The 21,454-nt window shown below is 39.7% G+C and overlaps 4 protein-coding genes across 5 annotated transcripts; 3 read left to right on the top strand and 1 right to left on the bottom strand.

Moving 5' to 3' along the window:
• Nucleotides 1-849: 849 nt before the first annotated feature.
• LOC122035941 (uncharacterized GPI-anchored protein At4g28100-like) lies at nucleotides 850-2,600 on the top strand. Its single transcript, XM_042595100.1, has 2 exons — nucleotides 850-1,784; nucleotides 2,072-2,600. Exons 1-2 carry the CDS (start codon nucleotides 1,206-1,208, stop codon nucleotides 2,435-2,437), a joined length of 945 nt encoding a protein of 314 aa, XP_042451034.1. The 5' UTR covers nucleotides 850-1,205; the 3' UTR covers nucleotides 2,438-2,600.
• Nucleotides 2,601-4,819: 2,219 nt separating this feature from the next.
• On the top strand, nucleotides 4,820-10,143 carry LOC122035937 (mitochondrial pyruvate carrier 4-like). Its single transcript, XM_042595095.1, has 6 exons — nucleotides 4,820-4,907; nucleotides 6,332-6,407; nucleotides 8,474-8,572; nucleotides 8,665-8,717; nucleotides 9,529-9,602; nucleotides 9,953-10,143. Exons 2-6 carry the CDS (start codon nucleotides 6,353-6,355, stop codon nucleotides 9,996-9,998), a joined length of 327 nt encoding a protein of 108 aa, XP_042451029.1. The 5' UTR covers nucleotides 4,820-4,907; nucleotides 6,332-6,352; the 3' UTR covers nucleotides 9,999-10,143.
• Nucleotides 10,144-12,776: 2,633 nt separating this feature from the next.
• LOC122035929 (probable serine/threonine-protein kinase PBL23) lies at nucleotides 12,777-15,126 on the top strand. The gene is made up of 5 exons (XM_042595091.1): nucleotides 12,777-13,322; nucleotides 13,527-13,708; nucleotides 13,797-13,986; nucleotides 14,065-14,456; nucleotides 14,749-15,126. The coding sequence occupies exons 1-5, from the start codon at nucleotides 12,941-12,943 to the stop codon at nucleotides 14,965-14,967; spliced, it is 1,365 nt and encodes a 454-aa protein (XP_042451025.1). The 5' UTR covers nucleotides 12,777-12,940; the 3' UTR covers nucleotides 14,968-15,126.
• An 85-nt stretch (nucleotides 15,127-15,211) lies between these two features.
• LOC122035928 (microtubule-associated protein TORTIFOLIA1-like) lies at nucleotides 15,212-20,763 on the bottom strand. 2 transcript variants are annotated; one of them, XR_006127283.1, is made up of 7 exons: nucleotides 19,837-20,763; nucleotides 18,961-19,152; nucleotides 18,624-18,717; nucleotides 17,829-18,538; nucleotides 15,870-16,501; nucleotides 15,620-15,786; nucleotides 15,398-15,537 (listed from the first exon to the last, which is right to left on the bottom strand). XR_006127283.1 is itself a non-coding variant. In XM_042595090.1 (6 exons), the coding sequence occupies exons 1-6, from the start codon at nucleotides 20,692-20,694 to the stop codon at nucleotides 15,343-15,345; spliced, it is 2,931 nt and encodes a 976-aa protein (XP_042451024.1). In that variant the 5' UTR covers nucleotides 20,695-20,763; the 3' UTR covers nucleotides 15,212-15,342. The 2 variants fall into 2 exon arrangements, 1 of the variants encoding a protein (XP_042451024.1); XM_042595090.1 differs by having other exon boundaries at nucleotides 15,212-15,537; nucleotides 15,620-16,501.
• Between the last annotated feature and the right edge of the window lie 691 nt (nucleotides 20,764-21,454).

Genomic DNA, 21,454 nt, shown 5'->3' with positions numbered 1-21,454 from the left:
TTTAAAAAGTTAACCTATCATATATCAATAAAGTGTTAGTTTTAAAAATAATAAATATCATATAAAAAATTAATAAATTAAAATGTACGATGATAATTAAATTATAAATAAGAAAAATTAGAATATTTTAATGAATAATCTTTTTTGGTGTGATATGATATGAATGGATTGGAGTTGAAATAATTTTTAGTGTTTAAATTATATCATTTTGATGTAAAAACTATATCAAATATGATGTTTGTGATTGGAGATGTCTCCAATGAGAAATTTTTAAAGAAGTTTGTGAAATAAAAAAAATCGCTAAGAAAAAAATTATAATCATTATGGATGCAGGGTTTAAAATTTATAATTTAAGAGTAGAAATTTCAATCCACTTTTTATCTAAAAAATAGCAATATGGATGAGAAAGGTAATTAATAATGCACAAGAAATTTATAGGAAAAATTTTTAATTATGAAGAGAGGGTTAGATTTTTATATTTTGATGTCATATTAGAGACTACAAAAATTAAACAGACATTCACTATATATAGTTATTCTTAAAGCTTTATTTATTTGGAAGGCTGAAAATAGATATAAAAATAATCTTTTTATTTACTTGGTAAAAGCAATATGAGTTACCCTCTTCTTTTATGGGTAATTATTGTGATCCTCCCTTTGTCCTTGGCACGTTCGGTGGGATAATCAAAAACAAAAATACAGCGAAGCCAGAAAAAAACGTCTCCCACGTGAAGGCCGTCAAATCTCTTTCCCTAGAAATAACCAAGTTGATGTTTTGACGGATGCAGAGGCCAGAAATCCGACAAAGCTTGATCCAAACTCACTGTTAATTTTGGACGATGTCAGCACTTAATTCGCCAAACTCTCTGCCACCAGATGCTCTTTCTGTCCTCGTCTGCTCTCTTGTACGTAGTTTGCCAGCTTGTCATCTTCTTCTTCTTCCTCCTCCTCCTCTCAACAGAGGAGGAGGAGGAGGAGGAGGAAGAAGGGTAAAAAGAAAAGAGAGAGAACAAAATGGCGAAAGCTGCCAAGGAAGAATGATCCAAATAGAGGACAGCCAACCTCTATTCCACAAATCGAGCTCATCTTATCTTTTCCTTCATTTCCTCCACCTACTCCTCACTATCGTCCCAAAAGGCGGTGCTTTTCAACTTGTGCCGCCGATAAAAAATCACGCCGTGCCTTCTCTTGGTTCACAGAGGAAGAATGAAAGCGAGTTCTGTAGATTTATTTTGCGCCGTGTTGTTTCTTGGTCTTGGGTGCGCCGCAACGGCGGCCGCCGGAGACGGGGATGTGCCGGCGTCGCCGTTGCCGAGGGCGAACGCGAGCCAGAGCGGCTGCCAGTTGGATTTGTCGAACGAGCTCTTCGGCGGGGTGGGCGACGCCTGCGTCCGAGGGGGGCTCGACAGGAGCCGGTGCTGCCCGGTGCTGGCCGCCTGGCTCTTCGCCGCGCACGCGCGGTCAGCCTTGGAGCTCCCGGAGGAGGACGAGTCGGACGGAGTCGACGGGCCGATGATGCCGGAGGACAACGAGAAGTGCGCGGTGTCTCTGCAGAGCGCGCTGGAGCGGCGAGACATCCGGTTGCCGCGGCCCAACGCCACCTGCGACACCGTGCTCTGTTTCTGCGGCATCCACCTCCACCACATCGGGCCACTCCGGTGCCCCGCGGCGTTCAATCTCAGCGGCGACACTGTCGCGCCCACCGCGGCGGTCCGGCGGCTAGAGAGGGATTGCCGGAACTCGTCCTACGCTGGGTGCTCCCGTTGCCTTCGTTCCCTCGACAAGGTCCGATTTTTCCACGCACGATCTCTTCCCGATCAAGTTTAATTTACAGTTTACTCGAGTTCGTCAGATTTTTCTACTCGTTTCTTAATTTTATTCGATCGATTAGTGGCATTTATTGCTCGATTCGCTAATCAATGCTCTGTTCCAGAACAGAACAGAACAGAACAGAAAGCATCACCTCCCTGACCTACTTAGTACTTAATTAATTATGAACACCGCAATCATTGATTCATTCCCTTGAATTTAATGTGACGAACTCGTAGTACACTTGGATTACTTGTGCGCAGGTGAAGAAGGGGAACGGCGGTGGGGGCGACGGCGGCGATCGGGCGGCGAGGATGTTTGCGTGGGACTGCGAGCTGATGAGCCTGACGTGGCTGCTGGCGAGGAACAAGACGGCGTACATCCCCACGGTGTCGGCCGTCCTCCGCGCCTTGCTCTACAGTGGCCTCCCGGCGGCCGGAGGCGGTGGCGGCGGAAGGTGCAGCCCGGACCTGGAGAACATGCCGCTCGCCGTCGACTCCCTCCAATTTCAGCACTTGGGTAACGACGAGGTTAACTCCGCGGCGCTCCCTACTCGTAGGCCCGTTGACGTCCTCTTACGCGCTTCATTTTCTCTGGCCGTTGTCTTCGCTGGAGTTCCCTTTCTCTAGGCCGGGGCCGGCGACTCACGCCGCCGGTGAATTAATACGTGAGGCTATGGGGGTTGTTGTATACTAGTCTTGAATATTTCTTTATCTAATTATTAATTTTTATTTAAACAAAATTCTGTTCTTAGAGATGACTTAATTTGATATGATGCAAATGATTTACTTATTTCTTTTTTATTATTATTATTTTTAAAACCATTGAAGTGATACTTTCAGTCACTATCGACTACAACATCGTCATTCTCGTGAGGGAGACACGACACCGATTCATTTCAAATAATTTCGTTTTGCTTTATAGCTTTTTTACATTTTTTTGTTTTATGTTCTATAATTTAGAATAATATTTTATCCGGATACACGTGGCAAACAAGCATGAGAAGTAAAAATCTATACAAGAGGGATGATGATGCACTCGTAATCTTGGGGAATATAAGATAATGTGATAAGATAGATTTTAGTATACAATTTAATATTAATAATGATAATATTATTATTAATAGTGATATATAAATAAATAAAAAAAATTAGCTAATTTTTTTATTTGTTTTATTATTTTAGAGTTTTTTTAGATAATTGAATTGAATTTTAAATTTTAAATCTATTTAATAACTAGGAATTATTAATTTCATTTATTAAGATTTTAATTAAAATATTAAAGTTAAAAAAAATCAAAATTCTTTGTCATCTTCCTCCCCGCTTTCCACTCCTGTGCACGCTCCTAGCCATCGACTACGGCCACCTCCGACCACTGCGCCTCTGTGCGCCGCTATCGTGTGCACAAGAAGCTTTGGTGGCAACCTACGCGCGTGAAGGAAGGCTACACCTGTTACCGTCGCCTACTGCCACCTCCGGCATCGCCTCACTGTCGATTTAACACAGCCTCGCTTGACGGCCATGCTCGGCTCCGATTGTACTCCAAGCGTTCAAAGGTTAATTTTGATTTTTTTTTTTTTTTTTTTTTGCTTAACTTTCGGAATTAAGAAAAATCTCAACAGCCCAATCGAGGTATTTTGATTTCGGGTCAGGTGCTCAAATTGATGACGTTTGTTAACATTTTAAAATCAAGAAAAACTTCAAATTCCAACAAAAATTATAGATCCGCTACACTAACGAATCTCTTAGTATCGACATCATACGTTCATCGTTTATACTACATCTTAGGAACTTCAAATTTCAAAAAAAAAAAAAACCTTCAACTAAACATAGTTATCATAAATAGCCGTAAGCACATAACTAAAGTTATCCACCTTGAATTCCAAACATGCCTTTACGGTTAAGATAGCTGGGTAAAATATAAAAAATAAATTAGAATACGGAGTGGTTTTCTAAACGCATGAGACATTTTTTTCCCCCTAGGAAATGAATCCTATTAGAATTGACCCATGTTAATATGGAAAACCACCATCCAAATTTCTACTACACTACATCTAGATGACTGATTCAATCTCATAAAATTATTTTTATCGATCATCAAACTAAATCCAGAATGTGTCAAACGACTCGATTATGGAATGTGTACTCGACAATCATAATGGAACTTACTGAAATTAATTATGCCCAATTACTTCCAAATATTTTTGTTAGTGTCACTATTATCTTATCACTTGCACAAGTTATGCTGGGTTTCCTTTTGATCCATATAAATTTGTACAGAAGTTAAATTATAAACCGAGATTAAGAGACTAGTTGATTTTTGTCAGTTAGCATTAGATATTCAATTAATTTTAGATGATCGTTTCGGTCCTATGAAATTTTTTTTTATTGATCATTACAAATTAGAAAGTACTCATAATGGATGGTTTATCAATTTAATATTCTTAGGTCAATAGTTCATTTAAAAAAAATTATCTATTAATTTATCAATATTAAGATTTGATTTGTAGATTCTTAAGAGACAAAGAAGATGCCTTACCGCTATAAGTCAACCGGATAATGGTGGTCTGGCTGACGTGACCATATGATTTACCGTAAACCTAATTTGGCTAAGTGATAGGAGTGCACAATGGTAAATACAATATAGATTTTTTTAAAACGACATACTCATAATTTAAATTAATTATGAAAATGAAATTAATAATTTTTTATAACATATAATTTTAAATCGTTTAAATAGCCACACCAATTATAAAATAATAAAATTATTGTAAAAAGTATGAATAAAAATATATTTAAAAATATTCAAGGCGAATGGCTCGTAATTAAGTTTAGGATAGCAACATGATAATATTTTATTCATTAAACTCTCAAATGTCAATGGCTTTCATGTCCTTTTTTATAATCCAAATTAAATGTTTAATGGAAGTAGAAGTAGAACAGCATGAATCGATATGCTTTATATTTAAAAACAATTTCCAGTGTTCTTCGTCGCTTTCAGTTGAAGTTCGATCTCCTTCTCCGCTTGGTAAATTTAAGAAACAGTCCACCTATCAATCGGGGAGGAAAGCGGATCCTTTTGCTTCTCATTTCTTCTCAGGTATTAACTTTCATCGCCCTTATGTGATCATCTTCGATTTTGTAAGGCGATTTCAATCGCATTGTTCATATTTTCCCACTTTTTTGGTTTGCGCTTCGTTCTTCATGTCGATACTGTTAGATTGTGTTTAAGGGGATTTTCTTTTCTTTTCTTTACACAAGATTACGACAAACTTTCTGAAAGAAATGGATAAAATTGGTGGAAATACTTAGTTCTGGATTGGAGAAAGGCCTCTTTTATACGATTGATCAATTTTTTGATTAAAACGAAGGTCGACACGTAAGTTACAAGGAAGATAATGAAGAAATAAGTTTAGTTATAGCCTTTTGTTTCTATTTTTCTTACTATATGACCTAATTTGAGGTAACAGAAACCTCGATCATGTCCTTTTGTTGTTTAACCCCACTGGATTATCCGAGATGGTAAGTGGTGGTTACGTTTGCAACTGAGAACGCAGGGTCGAACCACAGGGATGTCGGGGTGTAAATCTCCGGACCTTGTGTACCTCCCCCACCCACCACTTGCCCTCTCGGTTACCATGATTTACTTCCATCATGATGACCTTGGGTTGGGTGCGGCGAGGGCGTTGGGGGCAAGCAATTTCACCTTTTACAGATGTCCTTTTGTTGTTTGAAGCATGGTTAAAAAAAGGTAAACTTGCAAACATGGACTCGGATCCTCTGGTCCCCTTATCCTGGACCGGGACAAGGGGATTGGTGGGAGGCAATGACCCCCACCTGTTAACAGGTGGGGGGTCATTGACCCCCACCAGAGGATCCACCCCTTGCAAACATAAAACAGTGAGTTGTTTGACTGGTGTTTATTGCATCTCAAAATCAAATGGCAAAGTCAGAAATGAGAACAAACACAAGTGAAAGGGGACCGGATCCTCTGGATCGCTTTTTGTAATCCAGGGGATGATCCCTTTGTATGCATTGATGGAATAGATGACTCCCACTCATAAAATAGGTGGGGACCATTCATCCTCATCAATACATGCAAAGGGAACATCAGCGGTCCAGAGGATCTGCAGACACATGAATCGAATGTCACCTTTATGGATATTTTCCTCCTTTTGAGGAAAATGGCTATAAAATTTAGAGATGGTTCGGAGCTAACTCCTTCTGTAATTGTTGCTTTTAGATTATTATCGACTACTTTCTATGCTAAGTGGTAAATCTTCAACTATTTCTTTTCTTTAGCATTTGAGTTAGGAATATCTATCTTTCTCTTCGGTTTTCGTTTCTCCTTCATGTCATAGTGTTACTCATTCAGGAGTGCTCTATAGCCGTGCTCAAGGTTTGTTGTCTTGTAGTCAATTATATCTCCATTTTTTGGTCTAGAAACTATTTTCTTCCTTGCAAGATAATAGTTGGGACTCGTTTTTATGTCAAATGAATTTCCTTTCCTTCATGAAAAAATAGAAAAAGAGCAGGAAGCATCTGATGGCATCCTCAAAGATTCAAGCCTTTTGGAATCACCCTGCAGGACCAAAAACTAGTATGTTATCATTCTTGTGCTGCCGTTTTACTTTCTTGTTGCAAACATTCATGTGCATTTCATTGGTGCTTGTTCAATTCCACATGTAATTTTCACTCTTCTCTAGGTTTATTAACAGTCATTATTTTTGTTTTGTTCTTACTGCTCAATCCAATAAATATAAGCAGCGATACAAATTTGTGCTGCAGGGTTATTTATAGTTAGGAGCAAGTAATTAAACTTCGATATGCATGTCTTCAATAAGAATTGAAACCTCAATGATCACAGTGAAACATCCACACTCGATTTCGCCTTATTTCTCTTAAGTTCATTAGTGGCTGCACTAGAAAATTTCTTCAATCCATCATCAACCTAACTAAATTTTCTCTAGTTAACAAGAAAACTCATATCAAATGTTTTGTTGAATAAATGAATTTCTTTTTCCTTTTAACAGCTTATTGAACACTGACTCAAAATATTTGAAATCTGGATAGTTCTGACTTCTGATGCCATAACTCAGTTGTTTTGGACACAATTCTAACAGAAGAATTCACCAGAATCTAAGCTAGGGATGCCAACAATTTTATAAGAACATTTGCACCCTATATAACTTGCTTAAGGTTACTAAGAGTACTAGTTCATTAAATTTAGGAAACTAGAAATATGAAAAAAATTTAGTTATCTTTGTGATTGGTACTGATCCTGTCCGAGTGCCGAGTCGACAGACGCTCGGGACGTAACGCTCTCGTTGACGGCGTACGATCTTCCGACTGGTGTGAGCCTCCGGTGGAAACTTGCAAGGACGAAACCGGGCCGGGAAGGGGTTCCTGACAACGGCCCTCCGACGCTCAAGTCAGTTCCGGCGAAAAGAGATAGAAACAGTGTAACGAGACCAAGAGCTACAGAAGATGAGAATGCATACCTCCGTCGAAGGTTGGGGGTCCTTATATAGGGCTCCCCGGAGGCACGTGTACGCTCCTCAAACCGTACCTAGAAATGGTCGTATAGAAAAGTACGTCTGACGTCATACCTCAACCGTCCGAGCATATCTCTGACGTGACAATGGAAACTTCCACCGTACGATTCTCTGTCCGGTCCGGCCGCCAACCATGTTGTTTGTCGGCGACTCATGTCTAGGGATATCACCGGCTGTTCCCTTTGTCCTTTTTTGCTCCTTTTTGTCTGTTGTTAGCCTGACCGGGAGAGATGCAGGGACCCACTGCCGTCCGGGATGGGACATGTATTGGTCCGAGCGGGAGGGCCGCTCGGCCACATGCTCGGACGGGAGTCTTCGTTGATTCGCAACTTGTCCGAGCGAACAGGCCGCTCGGCGCCTCAACTTTCCTAGGCGGACTCATGAGCGTCGGAAACCCGGCCCGCGACCGAGCTGTTTCTGCACCGCATTGGGCGCGGTCGTGGCCGATCAGCTAGGTGGCCTTCCGATCGGCCACACCTTTAGGTTGACTATCTTGGCTTTATCTCCGTGTCATTGACCTCTATCCCGCACGGGACTCCACTCTTACTACCGGATTAGGTACAAATAGCAGTATAAAATGTTGGTGTTCGTATTAAAGTAGATACTTCTAAGGAGTTTAAGAAGGTAGTTGGTTAATTGATCATATAGATATGCGAATGAACATGGTCAAATTGACAGCCCTGGGTATCAAGTTTGTCTTGGTACTAAAGTTGAAACTTCCAAGGAGTTTGAAGTGATACTTTGTTAATTCATCATATAGATATGAGATGATGAAATTCACAGTTAGTTCCATGCCTTTTTTTGAAAATAAAGCATTTGGGATTGAGCTAAACCAGATATTGCCAAATTTTCTATCAACATATTGCATAGGATCTTCACCTTTCAGTTGGCTTGGTACCACAAAGGATATCTGATAAGACGAGTTTCTTATGAACAAGTTTGAAAATGGCACGAAGCAAAAAAAACTTGCAAAACTAACATGATTGACTTCTCATTTCCATTTCACTTTTTAAAAGATCCAATTAAGTCAGGAAGATCTTAGGTTTAATTCTTCGCCTATTATAATTCTTAGTATAACTTTGTAAAATCACTAACCTTATTCCTTTGCTAGTTCATTTCTGGGCACCAACTTTTAAATGGGGTATTAGCATTGCCAACGTTGCCGACTTCTCCAAGCCACCTGAACATATCTCTTATCCTCAGCAATTTGGTATGTCTCAGGCAAGAGTAATTGTACTTCTAAATTGAAGTTTTAAACTGGCACATATAAAATAATCCTTTTCGTTTTATTTTGGTACTCAGTTGTTGCATGCACTGGTGTAATCTGGTCCCGATACAGCACGATCATCACACCGGTATACCCTATCATATTTACTATTTCTGTCGCGTATGCTGCACAGGAGGCACCCAGCATATCACAACTCCTAGTTTGCATATCTTGCTAAATTATAATTCCATTTTTGTGCCCAAACTACATCCATTATAGTAAAATCATGCCCATTCACATGTAGAGTTTGTGATGACATAGCTACGGCTAGGTATTAAGATAGTAGGATTAAGCTTCTCTTAACCCACAATAGTTTCTGAGATACAATTATTTATCCTTTTAGATTGAGTTTTGCTTCTGTCGATCATATGATTCAATCAGCTGGATTCAAATGCACAGCATTCATCCTTCACCAGTCGGAATTTTTCCCGGTCTATCAAATGGCAAAAAAACTAAAAATAAAAAATTGATCCAAGTGTTGGATTGACTGCTGAAGCAGTGGAACCAATGATAAATGTATCTTTAGTTCTGATTTTCAAGGCATTTTTTTATTTGCTTAAGATTAGCAATATATCTGCTGGTGATGAGTTTATTTGAATAATGAAAAAAACTAATATAGTGCTAAATTGGCTGTATCACAGTGAGGAACTTACTTCTTAACTACATCTATTATCTTATTCATCAGCCACTGGACATGCATCAATCTTTTTCCAAAAATTTTGGTGTCTCACTAGGAACAACATATTGAATTTGAGTTGATGGGGCATTCAGTTAACTACTAATTTTGGTTGTTTTCTTCTTGATTCAATTGAGATAAAATGTTATGTTGGACTTGTATACACCATTTTGGGAGGAGCAAAATTAACTACTGATCTTGTCCTGTTTGCCTGAGATTGCAGAAGAACTGGAACCTTTTTAGTGTAAGTGTCGGAATGGCCGGAACCGGGCTTTATCAGCTGTCTCGCAAAATCAGGTGTGGTAATTTCATTTCAATTTTTCTTTTGTGAGGCTTCTCTGGTACATTGACAATTTGTTGATTTCTATTTTTGCTGTCATGACTCACATTTTATGAGCAAATTGTGCCTTGAATTGCTAACTTAAAATTCTTAAACTGAGTTGATTATATCTTATTATTCATGATTAAACTACTTTATTTGATGAAAAGGCTGGTGACTTGCATTACATATGCGTGTGATGTCTGCAATATCAGTGTAATTTGTTAAATTGATTAACGGCATTAATGGAATGAACATTTCCCTTTATCTTAGCTATACTTTCTTGTTGAGACAATCAAACAAGTACTGAATCAGATTCAAATTTCAGGCATGATTACTTATCTGCAGAAGAAAAAGAACCTCTCAAGGAATGATGTTATTATGATCAGCAACTTTTCTTTGCTGTTGCAGCAATTGACAATTCAATGTCCGGCTGATAACCTGTAAAATGTTTTACTTCAAAATCATTCCACACAATTCATTGTTTCATGTAAGATGCAATTAGTCTGGGTGACTGCATTTCTGGGAACCATCCTAGAAAATAAATAAACAATATTATATACAACAATATTGTATACAATAACAATAGTAACCAAGTCTTATCCTATTAAGTGGGGTCGACTACGTGGATTATTCTATGACATTGAACTTTATCCTTTATTATATCATCATCTATATTTATATAAATTTTATCTTATTTTATTTTTGCTAATCAAACCTTTTTTAGTCTTCGTTTGATGTGCGTATTTATTCTAATTGAGACATTTATTGACCGTTTAGTACATGTCTCTATAATCTTAAACAAGTCTTTCAGAATTTTTTCTCAAAAGATGTAACTCCAACTTTTTCATAAATATTTTCATTTCTTATTTTGTCCATCCTCATATGTTCACATATCCTTCTTAATATCTTAATTTTTATCTTATGCTCATGCATGTGTTCGAGTTATAACCCATTATTTAACGTTATATAATATAAAATATCTAATTATTATTTTGTAGAACTCCATTCGAGAATTTAGATTGGATTTAGAAAGCATAGTTCATATAAATAAAAGCTCTCTCTACCTTACTCATGAATAAAATAAAATTTTGTACAATTCCATTGTTTATTTAAATAATTTATAACCAATTAACACATTTGATACGGTATGATATGAGTAAGGGTGAGGAGTCAATCTGTCAAACTAACCAATCTGCTTATACCGATCCGAACTGAATCGGAAAAAAAATCCGTCGGATATAGGGCCGGATGTAGGGTCATGATATTGCATTATCCGATCTAGTAGAGTCGGAAAATTTTTTATCCCAATAACCGAACCAACCCGATCCGCTATCACCCCTACTTGTAGTAACTACTGTCAATAAGTTGCTACATATTGTAGTAGTTACTGCCGATAAACTGCTACACGTTGTAGCAGCTACTGACGATTAACTGCTACAACATGTAATGAATAATGTCTATTATCATTTAATTATTTGTTGTTTTATATTTATATTTTATATTTCATTGGATATAGGGTCGGATATCCAAATAACTGACAACCCGTCGGATATCTGATACATAATAATCGTCGAATATAGGACCGGATGTAGGTCCTGATATTGCATTATCTGATCTAGTAGGGTCGGATAGTTTTTTATCGTAATAACTGAACCAAGCCGATCCGTGATCACCCCTAGATATGAGTATGCCCAAAGGTGATATGGTAGTCAAAGTCAAGATGATATGATATTCAAAGTCAAGGTATATGTAACTAAACGAGTCACTCTCATCAGGGCTCAACTCTTTATCCCTTAGCGCAACGACCTTCAGTATGAAGTCGGTCGGCCCTAGAGCTGTTCGGACTTTGGGGACTTATCGCTCCACTCAGAGCCTAGATATACAAAATAAATCCGGTCGACTCCTATAACGGTCAGGCATATCGGGCCTACTCCTCGATTTTATAATACAACTCCCAGTATATGATCAGTCGGTCAAAGGGCTGGTTGGACTTACAGGGCATAGTTCCCCATCTCTCATCGTTAAGGCAACTCTCAGCATATGGTCAGTTGGTCAAAGAGTCGGTCGGACTTAAGGGATCTTGTTCCCCACTTCTCTTGTCAATCTCCCAGCATATAGCCAGTCGCTCACCAAGTTGGTTCACCACTAGGCCGATTGGCGGAGACAACACTATTAGGGAATCACAACAACCTGTCATAGAATAATAATTACTTAACAGAGAATATTACGGCACCAAGGTATATACAGGAAACGAAACCTTCCTCTGAGGATGCCTAACGATAGAACTAGGGGTGAGCAGTCAATCCGCCAAACCGATCAACCCGCTTATATCGACCCGAACCGAACCGAAAAAAAATAATCCGCCGAATATAGGGTCGGATGTAGGGTCCTAATATTACATTATCTGATCTAGTAGGGCTGGATAGTTTTTTATCCCAATAACCGAACCAACCCGATCCGATCACCCCTACTTGTAGCAACTAATGTTGATAAGCTGTTACACGTTATAGTAACTACTGCCGATAAGCTGCTACACGTTGTAATAGTTATTTCTGATTAGTTGATATAACGTGTAATGAGTAATGTCTATTATCATTTTAAAAAATTTTAATTTTTTTGTTATATTTATATTTATATTTTATATTTTATTGGATATAGGGTCGGATATCCAAATAACTGACAACCTGTCGGATATCTGAAACATAAGAACCGCTGGATATAGGGCCGGATGTAGGTCCCGCTTTTGCATTATCTGATCTAGTAGGGCCGGATAATTTTTTACCCCAATAACCGAACCAACCCGATCCATGATCATCCCTAGATAGAACCATCTGCTCAGTGCGTCATCTCTACCGTTTTCAGACAGGATCTACATTGTATTGAAAAAAGTAGTCTTCTTTATTTATTTTCTAATTTTAAATGTGTTTCTCTGTCATTTTTGTTTACCAAACTAATTATATTGGATTAACCAAGTATTAGACACTAATTTTCTAACTATGATTTCTATTAATAATTAATATAGGTCGATATATATGATGATGATTCGTAAAGGCGTTGAGGAAGTTTTCACGGCCAGCTCAATGGTCCAAACGCAAAGGACGACGAGAGATCCAAATTTAGCTCTTTTGCCCAACCACCAACCCACGATCACTTTATGCATCACACCAAAATCCTCGGCGACAACCAGCGACGAAGAAGGAGATCGAAACCAAGGAAGAAGAGGATGGTGAAGGAAGCATAGTGACAAGCCATTCCACTTCCTTCGTCAATCTTCTTCTTCGATCGTGTTCTTGATCCTTTCGTTGCTCCATCCATGGGTTTGCTGAGTTACACTAAAAAGAAAAGCCAAAAGGTTACCCATTACTTGTGCTGTTGCAAATTGTCGATCGCCAAGTGGAACAAGGATGACAAGATACCCAAGGAAGAAAGGAAGAGTAAGAGGAGAAAGACAGCCAAGGACAACGAGGTGAAGAAGAAGAATGACGAGGGAAATAAGCCCTTTTTCTGCCTGCAAAAGCAGTCGAATAAGGGCGAGAAGAAAAAGAGAAAGCGACTGCTTTTCGGAAAAAAGAAGGCATCGAAGCTGTCGATGGAACAGAGGAGGAAGAAGTTTAAGAAGTTTTGGAGGAGGAGGAATAAGGCGCAAAAGAAGGCAAATCTCATATCGCTCGTTAAAAGCATCTCATTCAAATCCGGTAATTAATTAATTATTTGTTACATTATTTTCCGGGGTCACGGTAGAATATCCAGCTACGATGTATTTGTAGAAATTTTTTCTCCAAATGAGACACGCAACCAACGGATGTTGGATTTCTTGATTGTCCACCGCGCCCGGCTAGATCGGTCATCCCGGACTAGTCAATAAAACTAACTAGATGGGACATTTGTGCTCCTTGCAGATAGTGGCAAGCAAAGGTTTGCTGCTGAGGAAATCCTACGCATTGGAAGCGAAAATATTGCAGCTCGTGTGTTTACATTTAGAGAACTGGCAACGGCCACCAGAAATTTCAATCCTGAAAACTTAGTTGGCGAAGGTGGATTCGGGAGGGTGTACAAAGGACAGCTTAAATCCTCAAATGAGGTGCTACTTTTTGTTTGATCGTTTACCGACAAATAAATAGGATTATAAATGAATCAAACGTTCGAATAAGCAAACAAAATGCTTTCAGATTGTAGCAGTTAAGCAACTGGACAGAAAGGGATTTCAAGGAAACAGGGAGTTCCTCGTCGAGGTCCTCATGCTCAGCCTGCTCCATCACCAAAACCTTGTGAAATTGCTCGGCTATTGCACTGACGGAGATCAAAGAATCCTTGTCTACGATTACATGCCGATGGGTTCACTGGAGGACCATTTATTCGGTACCTCCTCTTTCAAAGACCGACTAATTCTTCTTGTCAAATTAAAGAGTGAAATCTGGATGCAAACTTCTTTTACAGATTTAGGACCCAATGGCAAAGCTCTGGACTGGCACACGAGGATGAAAATCGCGGCGGGAGCGGCCAAGGGACTCGAGTACTTGCACGAGATCGCAACCCCGCCGGTGATCTATCGAGATTTCAAGGCATCGAACATCCTTCTCGATGAGAATTACAACTCCAAGTTGTCGGATTTCGGACTCGCCAAGGTAGGCCCGATGGGGGATAACAGTCATGTGTCCACCAGGGTGATGGGCACCTACGGCTACTGCGCGCCGGAGTATGCTCTGACGGGCAAATTGACAAAGATGTCCGACATTTACAGCTTCGGAGTCGTGTTCTTGGAGCTGATCACCGGAAGGAGAGCGATCGACATCACCAGACCCAAGCAAGAGCAGCACTTGATCAACTGGGTAAACTTACAATTCTTTCCGCGCCTTAATTAATTGTCTAGTGTGTATGTATCTCTCGGTCTAGTGACTAGCGCATGAGTTATTGTCATCATGAGATATGGAGTTCAAATCTCGACAAATCCGAGATAAATACCTCCCTTATATGCTAATCACTATTCCAAAGGCTAGTAGCCGTCCGTAATTTATCTGTTCCGTGTTGACTCTAAGACAGATTGACAGAAATACGGGAGACGAACATATCTTCTTTTACCATCATGAGTATGTACATAAGATTTTGTATGGGCACCTACAGGCGGAACCACTGTTCAGAGACAAGAGGAAGTTTGAGGCGATGGTCGATCCAGTTCTGGAGGGCAAGTACCCGATGAAGGGTCTGTACCAAGCAGTTGCTGTGGCTCAAATGTGCCTGCAGGAAGAGGCCACAATTCGCCCGCTCATTAGCGACGTCGTGACGGCTCTCGAACACCTCGCCAATCCCAAGAACGACGACACTAACGCTCCCAATCTCTAGCGATCGAGGCGCATGGGGGAAGTGTCGAATAAATAGTTAACCAGAATTTGACTGCACGAGATGTAAAATACAGAAACTATATTATCATTTCAGTTGTATTTACTGCGTCTGCAATATCTTGTGTGCATTTATTTGTGCCGAACGTGTTTTTGTATGTCGCGTCAGTAATATAAGGTTATATTTCCCTTTCAGATTCATTGACGTATATAACATGATTGTGATTAACCAACAACAACAACAAAAATAACAACCAAACTTTTTCCCACTAGTATGGGTCGACTGTATGAATTATTTTACGCCATTGAACTCTATCTCCTATGATTGTAGTTAACCAAGCTGGCCAAAAATTGGAAGGAAGATTTGTTACGTGCACTACTACTTGATAAGTTGTTGCAAGTTGAGATCCCAAGCTGAAGCCAAACGCATCGCTAGTTGATCTGGTGATGCCCCCTCCTGGTCCTCCGGGGGTTCGAGAGCTGAAGCTTTGCGGAGGTTCAGTAAGATCTCTCTCTTCCAATCGAGAGGAATGTTGAGGAAGCCCGGTCCATTCTCGACAAAGAGATCCGATAGCTGCAACTCAAACGTAGAATGGTTAACTATTTGGGGTCGGCATAAAAAGGAATGAGAAAATAGGTGTTGAATACTGGGATACCTGTTGGAGCCAGGACAATGCAATATCAAACAGACTTTCTTCGGTAATAAACTGCCCAATTGCGCACAAGACTTCGATCGCAATTTCACCGCAGAGCTGATCAAAGACTGGACCAGATTTATCCATCAGCTTTACCAGCAGTAAGTCGTCGTCGGTAGACAAAATCTCTGCATAAGCTGAATCAACATCACCACCATGGAGAGAATCCATAGCTCGAGTCCAAGATGCCCAAAGAAGCCCCTTGTCTAACCTTGGATTTTCATCAGCTAGAGCTTCAGCATCTGGTTCTGGAACGGCTACTCTTGCTGCGGTCCTAGAAGTTCCGTTGTCTTCTCCAGCTACTCGTATAGCTTCTAAAGTAGCCTCGTCTTTTGAAGCTTGCCAAACACTTCTTGCTGAAGGCCCTTCGCCGAGCCTAAATGGCCCAGATCCCCTTTCCCAACCCCGCCTGCCACTGAATTGATTCGTCTCATGATCAGTTCGGGGTACACAACTCTCCCCTGGAACAGTCGCATAGCCTCTTCTAGAGTTCATTGGACCATTTCTCGGCAGACCATAGGAATCCCATGTTTCAGATTCTAACCCCCAAGTGAAACTCCTTCCCCTCAATCCAGAAGCCACATTGTCCTGTTGATAAAACTGCTCCGAGAAAGGAAGTCGCCCCTCGCCACCCCTACCCAACATAGAGCTGGAGTAATCATGCAGACCATTGTACTTACCCATAGACCTACCTGGAGACCTATCAAACCCATGGATCATGTTTCCACCTCTTTTTCCAGATGAGAATGTCAAATCACGAGCCATTTCTTCGACAACTCTCTCAAGACATCTGACTCGGTTGTCAAGAGTTACCATGCTATCATGGGAGCCTCCCATAAAGTCCTGCATTGATGCAGCATGCACAAGAAATGGGTGAGCGCAAAGAGAAAGAAGAAAAATCATACGATCATTTAGACTCTATATAATTAACAAAAAATTGAAAACCAAAATATATACAGGCTGCTTACATAAAGCACAGATCTCTGCTCTTTTAAGTGTAATTAACAAGAATGCCCAAGTAAAGGTCTTCCCACCAATTAAGGGATGATATGCAAAAGAGATATCCTAACAGAGAATCTTTCACTGGCGTGCATATGTTAAGATTGCTTCAAGACAGTGAGCTTAAAATTCAGTCGTCATTCATAAGAGTTTAATCAAAGCTCAAGAATAAAACAGGTCAAAAATACCAATTTGCGAATAGGCATAATGGTTCTTCTGCTGTCACATAAATGCATTAGTAAGAAATCGACAAACTAAAAGCAAATTAAACAGTGTTAATCAGTACCAGTTCACTAAAAAGTGACAAGAATTATATTTTATCTGAAAGCATAACTAGGAAAAGATTCATCTAGTAGATCACACATGGTTAACTGCTCTTAGTAAGCAAACCTAAAATGCGAGCAATCTTGGTAACTAACAGATCAGTGTTTGAAGAAAGTTCAGGCACTAGTGCCCCAACCTAGGTGCTTTTACGGGGTGAGATGAGGTGAGCTCACCTTGATGCAAGGCATTAAGGTGCGTGCCTAAAAGCTAGGAAGAACCAAAAGAAAGTTCAGGCACTAGTGCCACAACCTAGGTGCATTAAGGTGTGTGCCTAGGTGGATGAATGTTTTGTTATTTCCTCAGTCGATAGCTAAAGGAAGAACCAAAAAAACAAAAGTTAGAACAGGGACTCTGAACTTAAATGAAGATGAGGACTGAATTCTTTGGATAATTTAAATCTATTGATCATTTTTAATCATCTTTATACCATTCCAACTTATTCTCTCAATTTATCAAATATTGACTATACACCTAATAGTTGTTGTTGAATATTAGTATTTTTTTTTAATCTTTCATCTTAGCATTTTTATCTCTGCTACATTAATTTTCCAAAATGTACATTGATATTCTGAAAAAATGTGTCTCCCATCACTTAGGTGTAAGCACGGACATTTTGACCCTAGGCTCTATGACCACTTAGTGCTTAGTCATGCAAAGCTACTTTCAAAACAAACACAGCAGCAACATACTAAAAGAACATGCATTTGACAACCTGCTAAAAGCATTCAGCAGATAGTGAGCACTTCAATTGAACATCTTTTGTATGCAAATGACAAAGAAAAACAGTTGATCTCATCTCACACAAAGAAACAATGTAACGAATAAGATATTTTATCAGCAGACAAACCTGTAACATATTCATAAGACTTGATTGTTGCCTCTCTAATTGGGTTAGCTGCCTCTGTATCGTGGACCAATTTGCTTTGTTGTTTACAAAGGATCCTTCAACATGCACATCAGATCTTGTAACGTTGACACGTCCAGGAGAAGGATCCCCAATGATTTCTGATCTATCAACATCAGAGTTTTTTGCTTTTGATTCTTTTTTGATGAATCCTCTTTGATCTATCCCAGCATCTTGATCAAGATTGAGCAAGTCTTGTAACTTATTGTGATCCCTTCCACGTTTCACAGAATTCTGATAATTTGCTTTGTTATGTTCATTAGCACCTAGTTCCTGAAGCACTGCTCCAGAACCGTTTGATGTTCCAGTTGAATTACTATAAGTTGTTTTTGATCCATCTTCATTTTGTGAATTAGAAGATTGTAAGAACTTCCGAGGTACCACTACTTCTACAGGTAAGTCATTTTGACTCCTTTTCTCAAACTTCTGAAAGAATTCTGGGTTCAATTCTTTATCGCTTAAAGATGGTGCTTTTTTCTTTAACATTACCACTGCTTTCTCTGGTATGTTAGTACCTTTTCCTTTGGGTATAGAATCATTTTCAGTTGGTGAAGAATCAATAGATGTGCTTTTGGATTCTGACCTTTTGCTTGGGCTAAACCTTTTAAGATATGTCGTCCCGTCTTTATCAGATATGTCAGGATTTTTAGAATCTGCAGTAATGTTCACCACGAAAATGTAAAATTAGTGTAGTAAGGTAAGGGGATTCAATAAATATAACCAAGTTCAATTACATGCCTTTTGCATTTCCTGATGTTGAATTCTCACGGTGCCCTGTAATATTCATCCATATCTGCAATGCTTCTGTCACACTGTCTCTGACAGGTTTTACCTGAAAGATGAACCAATGGATTGACAAACCTAGCAAAAGAAGCAACATAGTATTTGAAAAATTGTCATGAAAGATCATGTTGAGCTGACTATTCGGTCATGTGTTTCATCAGATACATGGACGATGATGATAATAATAATCAAACTCGAGTGTTCGAGTGAACCAAGGGAAGTAGTTGTGTGCTATTGTCATATACAGGCAGGCAAAAAAATAAACAAATTTGAGTGAACTAAGAGAAGTAACCTTATCGAAACAGCAAGCCTCAAGAGCAGCTATTGTCGCTGAAGTTTCATCAGCAATCAAATGGCTTGAGTATGAGGCCAAAACGGCAAGAGTATCAGCAGCAGCTTTGCGTGCAGCCCACTCACTACTCTCAAGGCATTCACAAACACTTTGCAGCACTTGTTGCATGCTCTGCATATGAATACCTCCTACCTGAGAAAAGCATTGGTAGAATATTTTTTAGAACAATGTTGTACTCAAAGTGAAGGTTATAACTTTTGCTCAGGCCAAAACGTGAAGATTTCGACCAAGTAATTAAGGAAAAAAGAATTTGACAACATTCAGACACAATCAACCTGCGTTTCAATAAGATATTCAGATAAAGAGACAGGAAATTATATGTTATAGACCTCAGGCAAAAACATTTCTACCAGTATATTCAGATAGAAAAAAAAATCAAAGGACAGAGAGAAGTACATAAGCTTAAATGAGAACCCACTCAAATGACTCTCACCAAGAAAGAAAGAAAGGAAAAAATTCTCCATATGATTAAATTGAGAAAATATTCTACTAAAAATACAAATAGCTGACATAAGCTTGTGGTCATCTACTAAACTATGAATGGAAAAAAAAAAACATGGTAGGTTCTGTTAGCTGAACTGAAAGATACATAAGAAACAACTAAAAGATGAAAGTTTTACCAAGGATCTGGTCTACATTTTAAATGTCTCAGTGATGATTCATCTCCAATAACTATTAATCGCAATCCATCAAGGAAAAAAATTAGAAGCATGTTAAGAATCAGGTCATATACACTCTCTGAGAGTGATGGCTACTGAAACAGAACAATCTGCAAGAATGTGTTCTGCCGACAAACCAGACACTCCAAAGACTAACCTTTGCCAAGCTAGAGAGAACAGAAAGCAAGGCTCCTTTGGCTAGAAAGCTTTGACTACTAAACAGCTTACAGATCCTAGGGCACAACCTCTGGAACATCGCCCCGCCTGCCGCCGCCGCCCTCCCCTCATCTTCCCCCTCCCCACCACCACCTCCGCAGCCTCCTCCGCCACCACACTCGACGACCTTCGCGAGACACATTGCCGCCCCTCCCTGCACCGCCTTGTTCTGCTCCCCCATTGCTTCGAATAACGGTTTCACGAACAGCGTCATTACAGGAAACGACCCACCAGTAGCACCACCGCCGGTGCCTTCCTCCTGTGCCGCCGTCGCCACCAAGGGCCGGAGGTAGAGGGCGGCAAGAGAGCCGGCAGCATCACGGCACACCTCGCGGACGGATGTGTCGGAGGCCGGATCCTTGAGTCGTCGCGCAATGTGGCCGATGATCTTCGGGAGGTGGGTGGACGCCGCGTCGGTGTGGGCGGCGCACAGGAACGCCAGAAGGCGGAGTGTCTCGCGCCGGGCGATGAGAAAAGATGCGTTCTTGGAGCAGGAGGGATCCTGAGGGCCGGGCGAGGGCAAGGAGGAGTCGTGAGCGAGGGTATTGAGCACCATCGGAACGCCGTCAGCGGAGATGGCGAGGATCATCTTTTCAAGGTCCTCGACGGCGATATGGTAGGTGTCTCGGTCGGAGAGCTTGGCGAGCGTAGCCAGGATCCGCGACTTGAGCTCCACCATTGCAAGATGGGAGGAGAGGGAAGAGGAAGTTTGAGTTTTGGAGGAAGAGGAGGAGGAATTGGAAGTGTTTGGGTTTAGGGAAGCGGATTTGGAGAGCTTCGAGGGTTTGGAAGTTGCCATTGCAGGCCAAAGATTGGAGGAGGAGGAGGAGGAGGAGCAGAAGATATACAAATGTTTGGGGAATCGGCAGAACGTGGAGAATACTGAAGACTAGTTTTACGCATATATTTGTTTGTATAACTTTAATTTTAATTATTAGAAATATACTTTTCTTAACATTATCATTTCGATATTTTTCAATACTTAATTTGCTTTTTTATTTTTTTTTTAAGGAGAAACTTAACTTTACCCTTAAGTTATTTACATTTATTTCAACATACCCCTCAGAATATACATAGTTGACCGGTCAGACCAACGGAATTTGGTTCTACGGAATTTTTTCAATGATTATTAAGATAAATCTAGAGAAGACGGGGTGAATAGTTCAGAAATTTAGTATTATTTGATTGCGCTTCCTATTTAGGAAAAAAATTTTATAAATATATTATAGTTGGAGATTGAATCATAAATATTTAGATAATAATTTGAATATCTTATCATGACATTATAATCTTGAGATTATAAAGTGGATCTCTATGCCCCATGTAATATTGTAGATATGTTCTTAATTTCTTATACATTTAAAAATTGAGTTCATAAAATTAATAAATAAATTTTATTTAATGGGCAATTGATTAAGAAAGTTGTGCTGATTGGTTATTCACTATAAAGTATTTCTTAATTTACTTTGATAGTTAATCTGAGTATTTTAGAATTAATCAGTAGTATAAACTGAACCAGGTGTTAAGTTGATTTCAAAATGTAAAATTTGATCGAGTGG

The sequence above is a fragment of the Zingiber officinale genome, unplaced genomic scaffold (assembly GCF_018446385.1).
Source record: "Zingiber officinale cultivar Zhangliang unplaced genomic scaffold, Zo_v1.1 ctg126, whole genome shotgun sequence".
Lineage (NCBI taxonomy): Eukaryota > Viridiplantae > Streptophyta > Magnoliopsida > Zingiberales > Zingiberaceae > Zingiber > Zingiber officinale.
The sequence above is the reverse complement of the archived record's forward strand: the minus strand, read 5'-3'. Positions and strand labels throughout refer to the sequence as shown.

Bases quoted from the DNA above. Each gene is read 5' to 3' on its own strand.
- LOC122035941 (XM_042595100.1), top strand. From the start codon at position 1,206: ATGAAAGCGAGTTCTGTAGATTTATTTTGCGCCGTGTTGTTTCTTGGT. The intron at 1,785-2,071 runs GTCCGATTTTTC...ACTTGTGCGCAG, and splicing joins GCCTTCGTTCCCTCGACAAG to GTGAAGAAGGGGAACGGCGG.
- LOC122035937 (XM_042595095.1), top strand. From the start codon at position 6,353: ATGGCATCCTCAAAGATTCAAGCCTTTTGGAATCACCCTGCAGGACCA. The intron at 8,573-8,664 runs GTATGTCTCAGG...TTTGGTACTCAG, and splicing joins CTCTTATCCTCAGCAATTTG to TTGTTGCATGCACTGGTGTA. The intron at 8,718-9,528 runs GTATACCCTATC...CTGAGATTGCAG, and splicing joins ACAGCACGATCATCACACCG to AAGAACTGGAACCTTTTTAG.
- LOC122035929 (XM_042595091.1), top strand. From the start codon at position 12,941: ATGGGTTTGCTGAGTTACACTAAAAAGAAAAGCCAAAAGGTTACCCAT. The intron at 13,323-13,526 runs GTAATTAATTAA...TGCTCCTTGCAG, and splicing joins AAGCATCTCATTCAAATCCG to ATAGTGGCAAGCAAAGGTTT. The intron at 13,709-13,796 runs GTGCTACTTTTT...AAATGCTTTCAG, and splicing joins AGCTTAAATCCTCAAATGAG to ATTGTAGCAGTTAAGCAACT.
- LOC122035928 (XM_042595090.1), bottom strand. From the start codon at position 20,694: ATGGCAACTTCCAAACCCTCGAAGCTCTCCAAATCCGCTTCCCTAAAC. The intron at 19,153-19,836 runs GTTAGTCTTTGG...TGCTTTTCTCAG, and splicing joins TTCTCTCTAGCTTGGCAAAG to GTAGGAGGTATTCATATGCA. The intron at 15,538-15,619 runs GTATCCCAGTAT...TTTGAGTTGCAG, and splicing joins CATTGTCCTGGCTCCAACAG to CTATCGGATCTCTTTGTCGA.